The 21402-nt window shown below is 31.7% G+C and overlaps 1 protein-coding gene across 1 annotated transcript; it reads right to left on the bottom strand.

Moving 5' to 3' along the window:
• Positions 1-10549: 10549 nt before the first annotated feature.
• Positions 10550-16275, bottom strand: LOC107428870 (beta-glucosidase 40). Its single transcript, XM_048462599.2, has 13 exons — positions 15595-16275; positions 14409-14475; positions 13700-13758; positions 13475-13550; positions 13259-13330; positions 12920-13007; positions 12555-12810; positions 12161-12276; positions 11773-11996; positions 11574-11605; positions 11350-11452; positions 11063-11171; positions 10550-10954 (listed from the first exon to the last, which is right to left on the bottom strand). Exons 1-13 carry the CDS (start codon positions 15733-15735, stop codon positions 10780-10782), a joined length of 1518 nt encoding a protein of 505 aa, XP_048318556.2. The 5' UTR covers positions 15736-16275; the 3' UTR covers positions 10550-10779.
• Positions 16276-21402: the final 5127 nt, after the last annotated feature.

The following is a 21402-nucleotide window of genomic DNA, read 5'->3' as shown; positions in this document are numbered from 1 at the left end:
CGGATTTGGGGTGCCCCGGCACATGTCTTAGCACAAAAATCTTAAAAATAGAAATGTGTATGTTTATTGGCTACCCTAAGGGAACAAGAGGTGGAATATTTTATAATCCAAAAAAAAAGAAGGTAATAGTGAGCACTCATGCCACTTTCTTAGAAGAGGATTATATGAACAATTTTAAATCTAAGAGTAAAGTGGTTCTTGAGGAGCTTTATAACAACCCAGACCACCTGTATCAGGAAATTGTCCTCTTTGGCCCAGGGTTCACACCCTCTCTCCCCCCTAGCCTCAAGGTTTTGCTCACAAAACGCGTCCTGAAGGGAGAGGTATCCACAGCCTTATAAAGACCGCTTCGTGCCCCTCTCCAACCGATGTGGGATGTTACAATCCTCCCCCCTTGAGGCCCAGCGTCCTCGCTGGCACACCGATCCGGGTCCTGGCTCTGATACCACTATAACAGCCCAGACCACCCGCATCAGGATATTGTCCTCTTTGGCCCAGGGTTCACACCCTCTCTCCCCCCTGGCCTCAAGGTTTTGCTCACAAAACACGTCCTGAAGGGAGAGGTATCCACAGCCTTATAAAGACCGCTTCGTGCCCCTCTCCAACCGATGTGGGATGTTACAAGCTTGACTCAGTTCAACATCCACCAAAAACTCCTAGTTTTCCACCCCTATTTTCCGATGATGTTCAAAGAGGAAAAAATATACAAAATGTACCGGAAGGTGAACAAACACAGGAAAAAGCACAGGAACAAATTCAAGAAACTCAGGAACAAGAATATAATGAAGAGATTGGTAATTGACCTAAACTACAAAATTTGGATCCTCTTGTACATGTACAACAACCAGTGCAGCAAACTCGTAGTGGGAGAATGATATGTAAACCTATAAGATATGCCTTGTTAGAAGAGACTTATCAAGTTGTTCTGGATAATCCTGATGATGATCCTACCACATACAAAAAGGAATTGGAGGATGTTGATGTGCAAAAGTGGAGAAAGGCCATGGATCGTGAGATGCAATCTATGGATTCTAACTTAGTGTGGTCTCTTGTAGAAGCATCTAAAGGGGTAAAACCAATTGGGTGTAAGTGGATCTACAAGAGAAAGAGAGGATCAGATGGGAAGATTGAAACCTTCAAAGCTAGATTGGTGGTAAAAGATTATATCCAAAAAGAGGGCATAGGTTATGATGAAACATTTTCACCAGTAGCCATGCTTAAATCTATCCGAATTCTCTTAGCTATAGTAGCAGCTTTTGATTATAAGATCTGACAAATGGATGTCAAAATAGCTTTTCTCAATGGGGAGCTAGAATAGTACATCTATATGTAACAATCGGAAGGGTTCATAATAAAAGGTCAAGAACACATGGTTTGCAAGTTGCATAGGTCAATTTATGGACTTAAGCAAGCATCCAAATCATGGAACATCAGGTTTGATCAAGTTATCAAATCATACGGTTTTAAGAAAAGCCATGATGAACCATGTGTGTATAAAAAGATTCAATGTATAGTGGTAATTTTTCTGCTTCTTTACGTAGATTACATTTTTTTAATTGAAAACAGTGTGAAAGTGTTGTCAGACGTAAAAGTTTACCTGAAAGAGAAGTTTGATAGGAAGGGTTTGGGTAAAGCTAACTATATTTTAGGAATTAAACTTTTACGAGATCGGAAGAATAAGGGGTTAGCTCTATCCCAAGCTTTCTACATTGACAAAATAGTGACCAGGTTCGGCATGAAAAATTCCAAAATGGGACTTCTATCCTTTAGACATGCAATTCATCTTTCTAAAACGTAATCACCAAAAACTCCTGAAGAGAAGGAACTCATGAGTAAGAAACCTTATGCTTCGGCTGTTGGTAGTCTCATGTATGCCATGCTATGTATCAGGCCAAATATCTGTTATGCAGTGGGTGTAGTAAGCCGATACCAATAAGATCCTAAAGTGGAACACTAGACCATAGTAAAGCATATACTCAAGTATTTAAAGAGAATGAAGGATTATATGTTGGTTTATTCCAGTGGGAGTCTTGAAACACTTGGTTATATGGACTCTGATTTTCAAAGGGATATTAATTCTAATAAATCAACATCAGGATATGTGTTTACTCTAAATGGGGAGCCATATATTGGAGAAGTATTAAACAAACTTGTTTTGCTGACTCCACAACTAAAGCTGAATATATGGCTGCATCTGAAGCTACAAAGGAAGCGGTATGGCTTAAGAAATTCCTTTTGGATCTTCATGTGATACCAAGTGCAGATCAGCCCATTACCCTTTACTGTGATAACAATGGGGCCGTAGCACAGTCCAAAGAACCCAGGTCTCACAAAAAGCAAAAACACATATTAAGAAAGTACCACTTGATCGTGATTTCATTGATAGAGGAGATACAGTTGTTACTAGAATAGCATCTGAGGAGAACCTAGTAGATTCTTTTACTAAGACTCTTCCTGAACGAGTGTTTGAGAAGCATGTAAATTGTATGGATCTTAAAAGGATCCCAGGCTCACTTTAGAGTAAGTGGGAGTTGGTTACATTTATACTCTAGGAGCAAGACTAATTGTAATATCATTTTCTAATTTAATAGTATGAATTTTTTAAATTTTTACACACACTTTGTTTTACATATAAGGTCCAGATTAATTATGTAATATATGACCATATGGATAAGTTCATAGAAGACATGATCATAGGTTCTCATAATTAATGAATTGTCTCACAGTTGTTAAATAAAGTTGGGCACTTTATTTAGACTGCAATATTTTATGAAATAATCTGTCTTGGTTATTATAAAATATTGGAATGATTTATAGTTATTCTGAGAGGATCATGAGAGATTTAATTAAGGATAAATTTCTGCAAAAAGAATTAAATCTCAAGCAACATTGGATATGTTATTTTTCTTAATCCTAAGTATATTGTAAATAGAAAATTAAGTGACTATGCTTCTTTGAGTTATCAATAAGTGAGGTCTATTATGAACGACCAATATCTTGATAATTTGGGAATTATGGTTCATTTGATTACCAAGTATTTATGAAATATACAACATGGAATTTGTATGAAATATCCTCTTCACATGTTTTAGTACTCGGATATTAAAAGTCACTAGCCAGTGCATTGGATCTGTTAGAGAAATTGATAAGTTAAGAGAATAAATAATTAATTGATGCACATAAATTATTATTAATGGAATAAATAATTAATTGATGCACATAAATTATTATTAATTAATTATTGATATTTTACAAAGGAAAAATACATTTAATATTTACATTATTAATTTTGGAGTTCACATATGGGCTTTTAGTGGAGTAGCACCGGATAAGATCACGGTCCTAGACTTACTCCTAAGTAAGTGGGAGATTGTCAGATTTATGCTCCAGAAGCAATCTAAACCGTTGATCAAGAGCCTTAATTAATAGTGATCGTTGAATCCCCAAGCTAGCTAAGAAAGTGATAGAGCCCATTAATAGAGACAAGTGTGGCCCATCTGTTGGACCCAAGGTAATTAGGAAACCCTGAGAGGCTAGGGTTTGGAGTCTATATATAGACTACTTTCTAAAAAGCCTCCAGAAGGAATATTTTCCAGATACTAAAATAATACCTTGGAGCCTTCTTGTTTCTAGTGATTGGGTGTGCCCACACACAAATTCGTCGCGACTAGAATAGCTAGGAAGATTCAGTGAAAAAGATTAGTAAAATCTAGTTGGGTAATGACATAATTTATCGCATATTTTATTCAATCATGATCAGGCTTCTACTGTATATATGATTCCAACATCTTTTATTAGGTCATTCATCAAGTATAATTCAAGGAACACAAACGTATTCAATTTGTGATGTAGTTGTGTCAAACTTTAAGTTTGTACGATTCTTGGATCTTCATAATTTGGGGATTAAAACAGTGCCAACTTGTATTGGTAAGTTGAAACATCTAAGGTATTTTGATCTTTCTAAAAACAAAGATATCAAAGCATTGCCTGATTCTATTACCATGCTATATAATTTGCAAACATTGAATTTTCCGATTGTGAGGAACTCCTAGAATTACCAAAAGACATGAAGGGACTAGTCAACCTTGTAAATCTTAGTATTGATGAGTGTAGCAAATTGACTCATATGCCATGTGGGCTAGATCAGTTGACTAATCTTCAAACATTATCACAATTTGTACTAAAGGAAGCCACAAGTACTTATGTGCCTAGGCATAATTGTGAGGTGGGTGAGCTAAGGGACTTACTGAAATTGAACAACCTCAGAGGGGAGTTGGCTATTAGGAACTTGGGAAATGGGGAAGATACTAGGCCTGTAAATTTGAAGGAGAAAAACATCTTGGTGCTTTATGTTTATGTTGGATTAGAATTGATAATTCATATCCCAAGGTTGTTGAATGTTAGGTCTAAAATATTGATGATTTTATGCCATATTTATAGCTTAATGTTTGTTAGTTTGTGTTAATTTGTTATGGAAAGATACTTAATTATGTATTTTTCTTAATCTAGGTGCAAGAGGAAGAATTTTAAGAAAACAACCATAAAGATGGATTCCTTGGGAAGCAAGATTGTGCTCGAACGGATCAAGCATTGAAAAGATTCTAAAAAGATACTTTGAAGATTCCATAAAGATTCTATCGAGAATTTCATGGTGGAAGCGGATATCATATGAATCCTCACAATCTGATGATCTCAAATGTCTCATTATTTTTGAATTTCGAGGTGTGAGTAAAGAGTTATTGTCATTTAAAATTTGGAATTTATAAAAAGGAATATTCTAGTTAAATCTCCACCATTGATCAAAAGAGGGAATCAAGGTAATTTGAGGACCAAGATAAAGACAAGTAGCAATAATTGGTTAATTTATCATTAATGAGGTACATGTCATGTCACATGCTTCATTAAGGATAAATTAGACTAATTAACTATTTTTTTAGAAAGAATTAGAGAAAAGGAAAGTATTGGAGACCAAGTAATATCAAGTTTACTTTTTACACATGAAATTCATCCAACCTTCTTGATGGCCTAAAAAAGATATCTTGCAAGACTCCCACATTGAAAATAAAAAGAGAAAAAGGTTTCCAAGGTCCTATATATATAGCCCTCCCCCCCCCCCCCCCCCAACACACACATTGAAGGAAGATATACAAGTCCAGAGAGTTATTTAAGAACTTTTAGAAAGCTTAAATAGAAACAAACCAAATTTTGGAAGTTTCTAAAGTTCTTTTAAGGATTCTAGGATTTTAAAGTTTTGGAGTTTTAGAAGATCAATTGGACAGTTTGGAGGGGGTATAGAGGCGTGGCCTTGCTTGGAGAAGAAGGCTACGACTTAGAGAGCTTTTGGAGGAGGATTTCTTCAATAATTTTTATTCTCATTTCTTTCTCTTTAATTGTGAACATTATTGTTTTTTTCTTTATAATTATTTTTGCCATGAACTAATTTCATATCTAGGGTTATGATGTAGCCCTAACTATGAAGGTCTAATTATTTTAATATATGTTGAGTTTTATTTAATTAGTAATATGGTTTGTTAATAAATCATTGGTATGTTTAATGCTTTCATAGACCGGAAGGAATGAATGATTTTAATAATATTTGAGCTTGGAAAAGGATAATATTATGGATCTCCAATGATTTACATGAATGCAGAATTGATTGGAAAATAGTTCTGTCTCATGCCATATTATTTGCTTAATTTATGCTTAATAAATTTGCATGATTTAATTTATAGGCCTGAAGAAATAAATTAGGTTATGTGAATATTACCAATTGTGAGTGGAAACTATTTTTGATTAATTTTGTGATTAAGTGTGGTTAACAAAATTACTAGTAAATTAAATTTACATATTTAAGTAATTAAATTGGAATAGTTAGTGGTGAAATCAAATGCCCTAATATTCATAATTATTAAACTCACTCTCTTACTTGAAATTGATCTAATTTTAAATTCTTGTTTTTGTTTAATTTAGTTTATTTAATTTTCAATTGCCATCTTAATTGCTAGTTCAAATATTATCAAAACTAATTATCTTTGATACTTAATTCTTAATTCCTTGGGTACGACAACCCTATTTTTCTACTTTATTACTTGAAAACAATTCGTGCACTTGCAAGTTAATTTTACATATCATTGAATATGAAGCAACATTAGAAGGCCTACAATGACACCCAAATTTGAAAGCTTTGGGTCTACAATATTATGAGGGTGTGAATTTTCCAAGTTGGATTCAATCACTCACGAAGCTTTAGTATCTTTCAATACAAGGCAGCGAGAAATGCAAATATCTGCCACCATTAAATCAATTCCTTTCTCTCAAGATGTTGTACCTAGGTGATATGGTTGGTTTGCAGTACATTTCGAACGATTCATTTATGTCATCATCTACAGCAGTGCTACCATCCCTTGAATCATTACGCTTTATGGGATTGCTCAACCTAAAAGGATGGCTGAAAAAGGAGCTGCAAGTAGTAATGGATGGTGAAGAAGAAGATCATGAAAACTCTTTTGGAACACCAGTACTTTCATTTCCTTGTCTTTCTGATTTAACTATTTATGATTGTCCCAAGTTGTCTTTTTTGCCACTTTCCCCAAATATCAAAATATTGAGCGTGCAAAACAATATATGGAAGGCATTCCAACAAGCAATGATGACAAAACCACAAGCAAAAATATATCAGGGAGCACCTTCATCATCATCTTCTTCATCGTTTCACTTCTCCAATCTCAGGCAACTTCTTCTTTGCGAAGTTAAGGATTTACAATGTCTTCCAGAATGGTTGTAAAACATCACTTCTCTCAAAAGTTTAGCTATTTTGATGTGTAATAACTTGAAGTGTTTGTTACCTGGTATTCAACATCTTGCACTTAAAGAAGTGGTAATTTATCGCTGCAGCAAGCTTAACATGTCTGGTCCTGATAATGAGTTAACATGGCTTGCTCTGAAAAGTAGTCTACGTTCACTCAACTTGTCAATTTTACCTCAATTAAAGACTTTCCCAAAGGGGCTTCTACATGTTACCAACTTGCAAAACCATGAAGTTAGAGGCTGTCAAAATTTGATCAACATTCCAGAGTGGATAAGTAACTTCAAATCGCTACAGACGCCAAAAATTACTGAATGTCCAAAGTTAACATCATTACCCGAAGGAGTTCGGCAGCTCACCTCTTTAAATAAACTAGAGATTGAAGATTGTCCTATCTTATACAAAAGATGTCAAAGAGAAATAGGCCAAGATTGGCCTAAGGTGGCTCACATCCCAGAGTTGATCTTGAAATCAAATTTACATGATAATTCTGAATCTTCATCTACTTTTCTAGGTACATTTCATTCCATTTTCCAATTTTCATGATCTTATTATTTATTTTCTTATGTGAAATCTTGAAGAAAATTTCTTAGCTTTTCAACTTTCCATACACACAGGACGCAATAGGAAAATTTTTAATAAGTTCCGGATATCACAGTTTTGCAACAAAGGAATGTCATAATAGTAAGTATCTTGTATTTTCTTTCTTGTTCTTCTCTATCTTTCTTTTTTTTTTTTTTTATGTATGATCAATTGGCAAGAATCTATCATTATCTATCGACTTTCATTTCCAATACTTATTTTCTTATTTTCAGGATCCATATTTCGTATATAATTGAAGATTGAAGCAAGAAATATTTGTACTGCATGATTATTTTGCAAGTGTTCATCCATTAATTAATCGGTATATTTAAACAATTTCGTTTACAGCTTTTACAATAAAATCTTCATAATTTAAATGTGATTTAATGGTTTCATATTAAACCAAATTGATCATGAGGTGCTGCATTTTGTTCTTACAATGATAACAGCATAAAAAAGAATTGAAATTTTGACACTAACCAAAGCAGCATAAGGTTATGCTTACCAGCAATGCAGATTGGCCTGGTTATTAAGATAGAGTTGCATTTAGTAGACGGTGGCAGGGGAGAGGAAATGAAAATCAGAGTCTTCTATTTTTTCCAGGTACATAAAATGTGTCAACTTTTCGATCTCTTAATTTCCTGCTTCATATACAAGTCCCCATTTTTATTGATTTGTCATTACCATCATGATCTTGTTTTGAATGATTTCAAAATTTTTAAAAAATTTCCATTTTAATTTCTTGTTTCTTTGAGCCTGTAACAAACCAGGGGCTTGGATCAATATACTCCGAAAATGTTTCCCTAATGAAGTTATTTAACAAGCCAAATATCACATTGGTCAAGAGCGGTATGCTTATCCAATGTCTTGAAATTTTGTAAATGTAAAATAAAGTTTCCTCTCAAATCACCGTAGTACTATCTCACATAAACAAATTCATTTCATGTAACTTGTTTGAGAAAGTGATCGAGGATCCTCCGAAGATTCATAGAAAGACATTCATGGAGATGGAAAGGCTCTTATGAACATGAAGATCCTATGATGCCAACTTGTCTTTGAATTTATGAAAAATAATCATATCCCAATACTTCTTCTGGAGGAAAGACCAGTTTCGTTTTGCTACTCTATATATGTTTTTTAAGGTTAGACTACAATATTCAAATATTAAAGAGTTTCAAGTTAATATGTTCATCTTCTAATATAAAGTGAAGTTTCATATATATATATATATATATATTGCTGCAGAATAGATGGTGGATGAGTACTAACTAGTGTGTGAACTGTCACAATTGTAAGAACCGAAGGATTTGAACAAATTTCAGGACTTCCATGTTTTACAAGATATGTCATCCTCAGAAATTTCCTCTCTTCTTTTGATGCACATGAGGGAAGAAATCCCGGCCATCGATGTTACTTGTGTTTCTTTCTCTATCTTTCAAGAAAAAGGACCAAAAAACAAAAAAAAATGGAAGAGCTTTTCAAGGAATTCAACATTCTACAGCACAACTCATGTGCAGGTAAAAGCAACCATCCTTCTTTGTTGAATATTTTATTCCTATAAGCATGTAAAAGCATAACCTTGTTGTACAGCCAAATTGTTCTAGGACTAAATTCCTATAAATGCTATGGCCAATCCATGTAAGCATAGTTCATGAACAGTCCTAGGTTGTATTGTCTCAAAAAATTTAGCATATTCGAGTACTAACGGTTATTTTCAAATTTGTGAAAATTGACTTGCTTTTGGTGGTTTGGGGGTCATGAAGAAGTGGCTTTAAGAGTGTTAAAAAGAAGTTTTCGGCCCTTTTTCAGTATGGCTTTGAGTCAGAATGTTACTTTTTGTATGGTAATTTTTCAAAAGTAATATTTTCTCCTAAATTATTATATTTTTATGAAATTGCCATTTTCTTACATGTGCTCAAATTTTATAAAACTGGCTAATCTGATTTTCAAATATTTTGTTTATAAAAGTAAAAAAATCTAAGTTATATATAACCCCCTTTTTTTTTTTTAATTAACAAAATCGACCAAAAATAACAGAAATAATTTCTTAAGTGTCATCTTTTATTGATTTTATTCATTTATTTATTTTTTTTTTTCAATTTTAATTTTAAAACCTATTAACAATTTCTATTCTGGCAAAATGATACCTACTTTGTAAAGAACATGTTATATATTTGTACATATTTGTTTATGGCTGATTTGTTGAGCCAAATACTGTTATTGACATCATTTTGCTATTGGAAGAGCTGATTAGAGGAACCAGCTTGCTCCACCCGGGAAGGGACTGGATTAGCGGGAAGCGCAGGCAAAAGGTTATGAATAGGAAAGACCAAAGGCAAAAGAAAGAGTAAATGCCAGAAGCATTCAGAGCTAATATATTTACCGATAGTAGAATCAGTTCTGTATGTTGTAATGTAATTACTTGGCGGACCAAAGTGAAGCATCTTTGGAGGATAAATGGAATTGAGGAGCCATGTGTCTCTGACATAGTTGTTTGGGAGATTGGATAGTATATTGGGATTTCTTGCTACTTAAGCAATCTACTTCTATAAGACCAAAATACATACTTCAACATGATATACACCCCAGGTAAGCGAACACGGAACAATCTAGCAATATGTGACAATATAATTTGAATGAAGAGATTACTATAAGTTGGGCTTACTGCTTGCAATTTTGTATCTCCTAAGGCTCCTCTTCCTGTTGTAACAAGACCAACAATAATTGTTGCAGATATGTCGAAGAAATGAATGCTTATGTTGATGAACAGTATCTTGATTGGGCAATGCTTGTCATTCCAAGTCACTAGTGATGGTAAAATGGTAGTCTGATCATGTTGGCCCAGAAAACCGGCAATTTGGACAGACTTATGAAGGCAAACAATTTCTGACTGAGGAAACTTAAAGCTCTGATGATGAATCATACTGTCTGTAATAACTATTAATGGGTTTGAGCTTCAACAGTGAAGCCTTTATGTGAATTTGAAACCATCTTATCTCTAATAAAAGAAAGACGTGTTTTTGTTTCATAGAAAGAAAATGGTTTCAAATGGTGTTTTGTAAAACACATAATAAAATTTGATACCAGAAAATAATCATTCTGCACTTAGATACATGGCAAATTTTTCAACCATTCAAGTTATTTTTTATGGTTTTGGCAATATGAATGCAAATTGCAACTTATATTTCATTTTCATTTTTCACATGTTATTTACTTCTGCAAACTATTTGATACAGAAAACCACAATCGACAAATTAAAAAATACAATTCATTCGTAACATTTTTCTACAATTTCTTTCCTTTTTTTTTCTTTTAAGAACATGTGTTGAGACATCCTTGTGAATTTGAAAATGTGTATGTGTGAAGAATAAAATTGCAGTACCATCACTTTTTTAGGCAGAAGTCAAGAACTTCTTGAACCATTGAACCGAGTCCTTTGCATATCTCTTGAGATTGTCATCATAATCAACAAAATAAAGACCAAACCTTGAAGTATATCCTGCACCCCACTCCCAATTATCCAGTAGAGACCAGGCAAAATATCCTTTCACATTGCAACCATCTTCTCTGCAATTGACCAGAACAGAAGCATATTACCTTTTAGACCTCAAGATGTACCTATATAATATATATAAAGCTAAACAACGACACTTAAAGAAACGTGAGAATACATACTTGATAGAAGCCAGCAAGTTTGTTAGATAGTCATTGTGGTATTTGATCCTTTTCTCATCCTTTAGAGCATCCTTGATGGGAATCAGTTTGTTATTTGGGTCATCCATCCCTGTAGGATTACATTGGTTCATTATTTCCCTTTTGTGACAAACATGACAATGGAATTTGATGTTCTTTGTAAAAAGTACTTTTTGAGAACAAAACTTTCGAAAAAAAAATGATAAATCAAGTGGGCTAAGATTTATTTGACTTTCAATATTCCTTCTTTAAGGCTTTCAGAAGTTTACCATTCTCAGTGATCATGACTGGAGGGTTGCCATACTTGTGCTTGATGTAGTTCATTAATTTTCTCATCCCCTCAGGTACTATATACAACCATATAGAATTTGCCTGCAATTTTGGCATAAGCAATTATGTATAAGAAAGTAGAAAAACAGCAATCCCTATAATCATTTGTCATTATTAGTAGGGTTTAAGTTTAAAGCACAATGTTTTTCTTATCTGAACATACCCTGTCTCCAATTGGTTGCAAATTTTTGAATGCTGAAAAAGAGAAGAAACAAGAAACAGTTAGGAGAACAGGAAAAACAACAGCAACGCATAGGCTTGCGCAATATTTGGTGATTTTTCAATCCAATAAAGTATTCAAAGTTTCTGCTTCAAAATACTAATAACAATAACATAGAGAATTGGGTTTGCAGTTAGCTTACGAAGGGTAACAGCTCCAGAATCTGCAAGGGAGTCATTGAGTAAATTTCCAATTAAACTAGTTCTATTGGGAGAAGCATAATAGGTAGTATAGTGATTAATTCCCACAAAATCCAGAGACCCCTTGAGTAGGCTAGCCTGAGATCTTGTAAAGGTTGGCAACCGTTTTCCTACTCTAGTTCTCATTGAACTTGGATAATCCCCCAACATCAAAGGATCAAGAAACCTGTAGCCATGTAAAAAAATTTTGTAATTAAAGGACAATTTTTTAAATAAATATTATGAATAGCAAATCAAGTTACGCCCGGAGAAACTCAACTTATTTCTTTGTCCTTTTTTTTTTCTTGGATAACCTTTGAATAAAAATAACTATAAATGATTGATAATTACCATCCTAGCTGAAAATCTTGGGCTCTTTGAGCAGCTTCAATATCTTCGGTGGAGTTTGTTTTTGGTTCAAACCACATAACATCAAATGACAACCCAACGGATCCTTGCTGTTTTGACTGCATAATCATGAAGCAACATTAGTGAAGATTAATGTTATTTGACACTTACACTATACATATATGATCTTGGAAATGCATACACAGTTATTAACACGTAAATGCCTAAATTGCATGCCTAAATAGTGCTTCTTAACATGCATAATGTATGCAAAATGCTCAATTTACTGCTTTTTGCATGAATTTTAAAAAGTCAATGTCCCTCGTCAATCTTCCTACTTCCCAATAGATTGAAAGAGTGCGGTTTTGAATTTAGTTTCTGCACTCCACATTCTTACCTTGTATTTTCTCCTGTAAATATCTACCGTGGTTGCATGAGAAAGGAGGACATGGTGAGCAACAATGTAAGGCTCAGTTGCAGAGTTTCCTGCTCTACAGAATAGGCGGAGTATGATAGAACACCGTCCTGGTGCCTGGAGACCCACATCATATCCTTGTATAGAAAATGTATGCGGCTCATTGAATGTGATCCAGTGCTTCACCCTGTCACCAAATTTCTGAAAGCACGTCTCCGCAAACGTTGCAAAGTCCTTTCTGCAATTGACAGAGTTTTACATACATAATACATCACCAGAAGAGCATATAAATAGTCTACACATACTTGGGAAAAGTTGAAGCAAAAACAATAAAAATCATCATTTACATTATCCGTGGGTCAAGCCATCCTTTGTATTTGTCTTCCAAGGCTTGAGGAAGGTCCCAATGGTAAATTGTAACATATGGTTCAATTCCTGAATACGTAAAACGTAAATAAGCAGGCAAGGAAGGGGAAAAAAAAAAGATTTCTACAAAAGCACAATTCGTTTATGGTTCATGTAAAGCATTTGTGAAATTTGTTTATGGAATTCACAAGTGCAGAAAACTTCTTGCGAGAAGAATTCTGAAAGTTATTGTCAGATATTAGAACAAAACTTAGTTCAAGTGATTAGTCAAGACAGGTGAGATTTTCATAACTCAAATTTTCATGTCATAGGATTGGTACCTTTGGCTAGTAATGCATTGATCAATTTATTGTAATGATCAACTCCTGCTTGATTGATTTCCCCACTTCCATCTGATAAACAAAAACTACAATTAGTTGTCCTGTATTTGCTCTATACATTTCAAATGAATTGATCAATTAGTACTATGTATTGCAAATTAGAAGAAGATTGTGGCTACTAATTTTCAATGACTGTTGGCAGCAGAGAAAGCTTACTGGGAAAAATCCTAGACCAAGATATTGAAAACCTATAAGCATCCATTCCCATGTCCTTCATAAGTTGTATATCACTCTGTTTCAAACCATTAAGCACAATGATCTTTCTTAGCAAGTTGAGAAAATAACAATACCATCAATTTTGAAGGGGAAAAGAAACTACTTGAAGGGAAATTTCAGTAACTTGGTAAAAGAACAGAAAATTATTGGAGTTCAACAACATACTTCATAAAGGTGGAATTGATCCACAGCAACATCTGCATTACTGAAATCAGCTATCTTACCTGCCAAACAATGTAAGAGATTATTATAACAATCAAAGGCTTAAGAAACCCATGAAATGGGTTTGGTTCTTGAATATTTGGGTTTCCTGTAGATCCCCCAAAGAAGTTATTCCATTTTGTGTTAAAAAAAAAAAAAAAAAAATGCAGAAGCAGAATTATAACATAGCCCATCTCCCAAATTCGTTAAAATCCTGCAAATCACATAAAAACTTATGCTTAGTGATTTTTAGAAGTTGGATTTTGGCATTTGGCAATTTGCATTTACAGTTTAAAATAAAACAAAACAAAATAATAACTAGCTCCATCAAACTAGTGTGGACTCAGAGCAACTTATTGATTGTTAAACCCAATAAGAACCCAAAAGGAGTGGCTGCCAAATACAAAGAAAATCTGTGCAGGCTTCAGAGAGAGTTGAAATTATAAAACCTTGTATTTACCATGAAAATAATTAATACCAAAAAAAATAATTAATTTATACAAATATTATATAAAAATAACAATACCCTCTGTACAATTTTATCTATTTTCTCTCCGTTCTATTCTATCCGGGCCAATGAACTAATCTAGTATGCTAGTAATTGTAATTCATAATACAAAATAAAAATAATAATAATTTTCTAATTAAAATAGAAATTAAAAGTAAAACTTGCCAAATTGATGTGAAAAAGTGTCCCAAACAGATGGTCCCCTTCCATCTTCTTTCACTGCTCCTTCATACTGCCAAAAATTGGATGGAATACATACAGAATACAATTAAAATGTTGTATTTTTACTAAGGATATGGCCAAAAGATTGAAAATATATATATAAACAGTAAATATGCCATGCAAATTGAAGCTAAAAATTCGACGTTAGCACTGCGTCTCATTCTTCATTTTTTATTTTTTTATTTTTTTATTTTTTATATTTTCATTGATTCCATGTCTTTTTCTTATGTTTGCATATTTTGTCACCTTTCAAAATAATATTTGTTTCTAGCGTCACTTTCAAACCCTTTATTCAAATTGACGCAATATCTTTTTTTAAATTTTAAGTTATTCATAATTTATCTTTGTTTGCCTCTAATTAATATAAGCTTATGCAAAAGAAACCGATGCCTTATAAACTACTAAAACCAAACCCGACACATTGCAATAAAAATAGTAAAAAGTCAATGAATTATTTTATCTGTTAAAAAAAAAAATTCAATTCAATTGAAAGAATTTAAATTTTTTTATTAGAAAATGAGAATAATAATTTTTAACCATAAAGACTAAACAAGGTAAACAGTAATATTCTTCCTATATTTCATCCTTTTTTGTTGCAAGGTTAATATCATAATCATACTGAAAAATAGAGCTGTAAAACTGGAAATCATTGTACGATAATTTGGTAATTTCCCAGATTTCTCCAATCTCCAAAAACTCGTGGCCCATACCCAATTATTGGTGGAACAGATTTTTCATTTCTATAATTTCAAAAACCGGAAATACACACACACACACACACACACACACACACACACATATATGTATTTCTTGGATTTTGTTTTTATATATGTCCTTTTCGTATAAGCATTCTATCTTCTCAAATTGAACTTGCATTTACAACCAAAAATATCAAAACAAAAGAAAGAACTGATTCGAACTTATATCTTCAAATGGGTCCAGACCCAGAAAGATCTTTGAAAAACAAAAATAATTAAGTATTGAAAAAGCATGGTTTTTGTTTAAATAAATAATTATATAAAATATATATATATATATAATAAAATAAACACACCAAGCATGGTTTTTGTTTAAATAAATAATTATATAAAATATATATATTTATATATAATAAAATAAACACACCAACCTGGAAAGCAGAGGAGGCAGTCCCAAAAACAAATCCCTTTGGAAAACTACCTCTGTTTATAGTCTGTGATAAACAATTCTGGAACCCAAAAACCACCATCGCCAATATTATAAATAAAGCAATGCCTTTTCCCCACATCATGGTTTTTTTTTTTTTTTTTTTTCCAAATCCTTATTCAATGAAAGATAAAGCAAATGAGCTTTTGATTACAGAAAACAGAAAATTATTTGAAAAAGAAAGGAGAGACAAAGAGAAAGAGAGAAAGAGAGAAAGAGAGAGAGAGTTTGTGAGGATGGAGGAGGAGTTAGAGAGCGATTTTGTAATATTTATAGACAGCTATAAAAGAAATCTGATAGAATGTGAAAACGGGCAAGTTTTTTTTTATTTTTTTATTTTTGGATAATAACCAAAAAGGCAAATAATGGTGTTCAGTGGTTACCACTTGTTAAGATAGTGGATTTGGATTTAGAAAGAGAGAGAGAGAGGGGTTGGGTTGGGTTGGGTTGGCAAAAGTTATTGAAAAATGGGAAGTTTTGGAATTGATTCAAATCCTGGTTCACACGTTTTCAGACCCAGAAGAAGCAAATTCTTCTTGAATATGAAAACAATGATGAGGAGGGTTGCTTTTTGTGTGCACTTCTGCCTTTTACCTTCTGGCATATCGTTGCTTTGTCTTGTTTCTGGTTCCTTCCAATCATTATTATTTCTTTTTATTTTTTTATTTTGTTTAAAACATTTTTTAACTTAATCCTAATCCGCCGACTGTGTTTCTCCGCCACTCCGCCTCAGTTTATTATTTATACGAACTATTATTAATACTCCAAATTTTAAGGATTAAACAATGTTATATTTGTTTGTCCTACCATTGCTTGTGGACCATGGGAAAGTCTTGTCTGTCATCCATATACGTATACGTATATAGTATATTCTTCAATAAGATATAGGATCGGAAAAATGTAATAAATGGAGTATTATTATAATGTATGGAAAATATGTTATTATAATAAATAAAAGCTGTGGACTTATTAATAATAATAAATCCACCATTGTTTACCCACCAAATTTTAAGGATTAATCAATCTTATATTTTTTTGTCCCACATATTGCTTCTGGTAAGTCTTGTCTGCCATCAATATCTATGTATACGGTATAATCTTCAATAAAATGTAGGATGAGAAAATGTACTAAATGGTACTATTATAAGAATTCTTTTTGGTATACATTATAATGTGTGGAAAATGTTGTTAATAATGAATAATAAAAGCTGTAATATTTTTATATATAGTATACGTATATATATATTTCTTTCTTTCTTTCTTTCTTTCTTTTTTTTTTTTTTTTGGGTATATGTATATATGCGGTATATAGCAAAGTGTATATAGAATCATGATAGAGTGGAAACATGATATCAACTTTTTTTAATTTTCTTGTTTTTTCCAACCTGTACGACCAAAATGTATTTTCACACTACGGAGTATTTTATAAATTGTCGTTGACACAGTTATGTTTGGTACTATATGCCTGGAAATTTTTAAGATGTTCAACCATTTGTGTCAGAGCATTTAAAAATTTTCAACCCTATATTCAAAGCTCAAAAAATTTGGTGCTAAAGTGGCTCTTTTTTTCTTTTTTCTTTTTTCTTTTTTTTTAATATTACCAAAAAAATAGATAAATAAATGTGGCTCTCTTTAATAAATAAAAATAAATCCCCTTTACAATGCATTAAAAGATTAACCTTTATTTGATAAGGACATAAACAGATGAATCTTGTACCATCTCTAACGCAATAAACCAATGCAGCAATTGTAAATGATATAATATATATGTATATTTGGTTTATAATAATGTGTATAGCTTTTTAGGGAAATAATATACTAAGATTAATTTCTCATGAAAAGAAGCCATGCATCACCTTGGATATAAGAATGAAGCAGCGATATGGGTCCATCCTCCAACAAGACAATTACATCATCACCATACAAAACAAATTTAAATTTAACTAACTAGCTCATGACTATAAGTCTACAAGACACTTTCTAAAAAGGGCCCTTACCTTTAACTTCCTCTAACAAGTTTCTTTTAGCTACCAAACATTATTCTCCATTCTTGATCAATTAGGAATACCAACGGGTGTGGATAGGATAGATTTGGCAAAATTTCATAAAAGTCATTTACACTATACAAATTCACATGGATGGTTTAATATTTAGATTCCACTAGTATGGATCGAATTAATAATGAATGTATTAATGGATTATAACATAGTAAACCCCATAATGATCCGTTTTACTTTCTAAGAGGAATATTTTAATAATTATACTATATGTAAAAATAGGTTTAATTTTATGATGTTGATTGTATTGTCTTAAACAATTTTTGTTTCTAATTCCTCTTTTTCTCAAAAAATAAAAAAAAACAAATGTTTTCAAATTTCTTATCTTTGGTTAGTAATAAAATATTATTATTTTGTGTTTATTGGACTATTGATGTATTTTAGATAGAATTTTATATTATCTATTGGAAAACTAGATATATTGTGTTAGCTGATGTTATTTTTTACTTTTTTTCTTTGCTATTTTTTTAATAAAAATATTTTATAGAATATAATATAAAATATACCGATAAAATAAGTTAAATTGATGATTTGTTCGTGGTTAACCTATATTCAATCCAAAAAGTTTAATATGTTAACAAGCCATGTAATTAATAACCTGTTAAATTAACAAATGAATTTGAATATAAATATCTTTATTTATTAGTTTAACTGATAGTATTTGAATAAATAAAAGTTAACAAGAACATAACACAATACAAATTCATTTTTTTATAATCCTTTGCCGAGTCTAAGATGAGGTAGAGCTAGAATGTCTTCCCATTCCCATCTTATTCTTCATTTAAACAAGAAAACCATATGAGTTACGCGGGAATAAGATTCTATATGGGACATTTTCTCATCTTATTCATGGCCATATTTGAATGTTTTATGAATCAAAATATTTGAGACAATCAGAAATCTCCCCTTTTATTAATTACATATTTCAATAATTATCTTTAATTTTTATTTTTTTGGTAAAAAAGGCTCTGATCAAGGTTAAAACTCTTAATTTCCTATTCTTAATTAAGTTTTAAATGTTGAAAACCAAAATGAACTCTGTATAAATAGGGTTAAAAGTAAAAATTGATATTTTAAAATTATTTGTTCTTCCTCTTCTTTTTACGGTCTTGTTTTGCACAATTCAAAATATATATTTAACTTGTAGTCTTACCTTTTTAGTTTAAACAAATGTACAACCATATTTTTTGGGAAAAAATATGGAAAAATCGTTAGGCAGAAAGGGAAATAATATCATATTGAATAAGAAGGGAAAGTGAAAGATGTCCTTCTTTAATCCACTTACAAGTACTTTTGCTTTTAAAGCAACATTAGCAAGTCATTTTTTTAATAACTTTAGCAAGCTCATTAGCCGCAGACTTGTTGCTTCTATGAATAAAAAGATTGAAGGACAGAAATCTACAACTTGAATTTAAATGGACCACAATATACTTCTCATTGGTTTCACTTAATTTTGCCACTCACACATTAATTATTGGTATTATTAAAATGTAATTAAACAATTTAGAGTGCATTAAAGTTCAAAATCATAAAACTATAGAGCTTAATTTATAAGAAATTGGACCAAATTAAATTATAATATTGATCAAGTGTGAGTCGTATGGATTGAGTTTGAATTCCACAACTAACTATCAAATCTCTAATTGGATAGAACTGTAATAAATTATAAATCAAGGACATAGATGGCATCATTTTAAAAGTGAAAATGGAAGAGCAATCATCCAAAATTTGAGATACTAAAATGCAATTATATATCATTTTAAATTATTAGTAAAGAGCAACAATTAATTTACAGTTTATGACTTTGTGCCCTTCTATCATTTTAATGAGTTTATGGTAATGAGAACTGTGAAAAATACAATCTTATCTAAAGTCTCTCATAGTTGCATTACCGGGTTAATCTTTTTTTGTTAAGGATTAGAAAATCTCTGTAAGGTGAGTCTTATACTGCTCCATTTTTTAAAAAACAATAATGACATTTCCCAATACGACTCCTCCACTTGTAAAGGTGTTTGGGAGGTTTCAATTATCTCATTTGGGTTTCGTCCATTATCTTTTCCATTCCTTATCTAAAATTATGTCAGTCATGATCACTAACTCATCATAGGTTTATACCTTATTACCAAATTTTTACCATCATCATCATTATTATTATTCCTAGGACACATTGATTTAATTTCCTTCACGTGGTATTTCTCTTGTTATTGTGATTGACACGGTTTGATTTGGATATGAAGGAGATTACTACAACTTTTTAAGTTCTTCGTTAAGTTTTCTTTTTTTTTTTTTTTTTCCGGTTATATAGATGTAACTCCCAATTTGCGTGTGATAAAAAAAAACAAAAAACAAAAAACAAAAAAACAGGAAACGAAGGAGAGTATACACAATCATAAAATGGCCGCAAAACTCACCCCATGCAAGCATTCCAAAATGAGTAGCCTTATCATCCACATCCACTTCTTTTTTGTTATTAATACTTATTTAATTAATTCTATTGGCAACTCTTGCAAGAAAATGAAAGAGGCCGCAAAAAGTCCTAGTTAAAACCTTTTTTTTTTTTTTTCTTTGTCGGGTAAATGAGGTCCTTGTTAAAAGTTACAAAAGTTCCAAACTATTGAATGGAATGTTTGTAGTAATCAAAATGTCATTTTTTTGACTTATTGGTGCCTTTCCCTTGTCCTTGCTAGTTGCTTATGCTAATTAATCCCACTTTGAAATCCCTTCAATTTTCAATTTAACTTTATAAAAGTTTGTCAATCCAAGACGAATCACATCAGCATTATAATGCTGTCTTCTATCATTAATTTCTTCCGACCACAAATGGATTCCCATTTGTATGCTATGATGCTTTGAGTTGAAGATATTCCACTAAAATCTAGAGTCCCACATTTAAAATTTATAAATTAAACCAATTTTATTCAGATTTATTCGTAATTAAGAAATTTACTTGTTTTACTTTTTTCAACTCCTTATCTAGATGTAATATGTTTGAACATTGTACGAAGTCAATAAGTCTTTTTTTTTTTTTTTTTTTACTTGTAATTTAATCAAGTTTTACTTTTTTCAACTCCTTATCTAGATGTAATATGTTTGAACATTGTACGAAGTCAATAAGTCTTTTTTTTTTTCTTTTTTTTTTACTTGTAATTTAATCAATTCTAATTGGATTTTCCTTTTTCTTAATAAAATTCTAAGAACTAGATTTTGGAATTCTTAGTTGCAGTTTTTGTTGTTATGTGTAAAGCTAGTTTTAACTTTGAAGCAATGCAAATCCAGACTATAATAAGATCCGTTATGTCAACATCATTATTGACGTGTCAAAATCTATTTGTTTTCTACTGTACAGTATAACATTCTAAATCGCTTTTCAAAAATCAATGATAATAACAATCCTAAATCCACTTTATAGTACAATTTAAAATGATTAAGCCCCCTCCCCCACAAAAAAACAAAATGTACAAAGATTGATTAATTAAGTTGATAATTTGTAAATCAATTAAGGAATTAATCTTGATTAATCCGTGGCCGACTTCATTTTGAGAGTCCAAAGGATTCTTCCGTGAAACACTTTTATCATTACTATTATTATTATTATTATTTTATTATTATTATTATTAATTTTTATTATTATTTTGTTATATTTTGGTCCATGAAAGCAAAGATAACATATTTACATGAAAACATACGTTCAAAAA

The sequence above is a fragment of the Ziziphus jujuba genome, chromosome 12 (assembly GCF_031755915.1).
Source record: "Ziziphus jujuba cultivar Dongzao chromosome 12, ASM3175591v1".
Classification (NCBI taxonomy): Eukaryota; Viridiplantae; Streptophyta; class Magnoliopsida; order Rosales; family Rhamnaceae; genus Ziziphus; species Ziziphus jujuba.
This window is presented reverse-complemented; position numbering and strand designations above follow the sequence as displayed.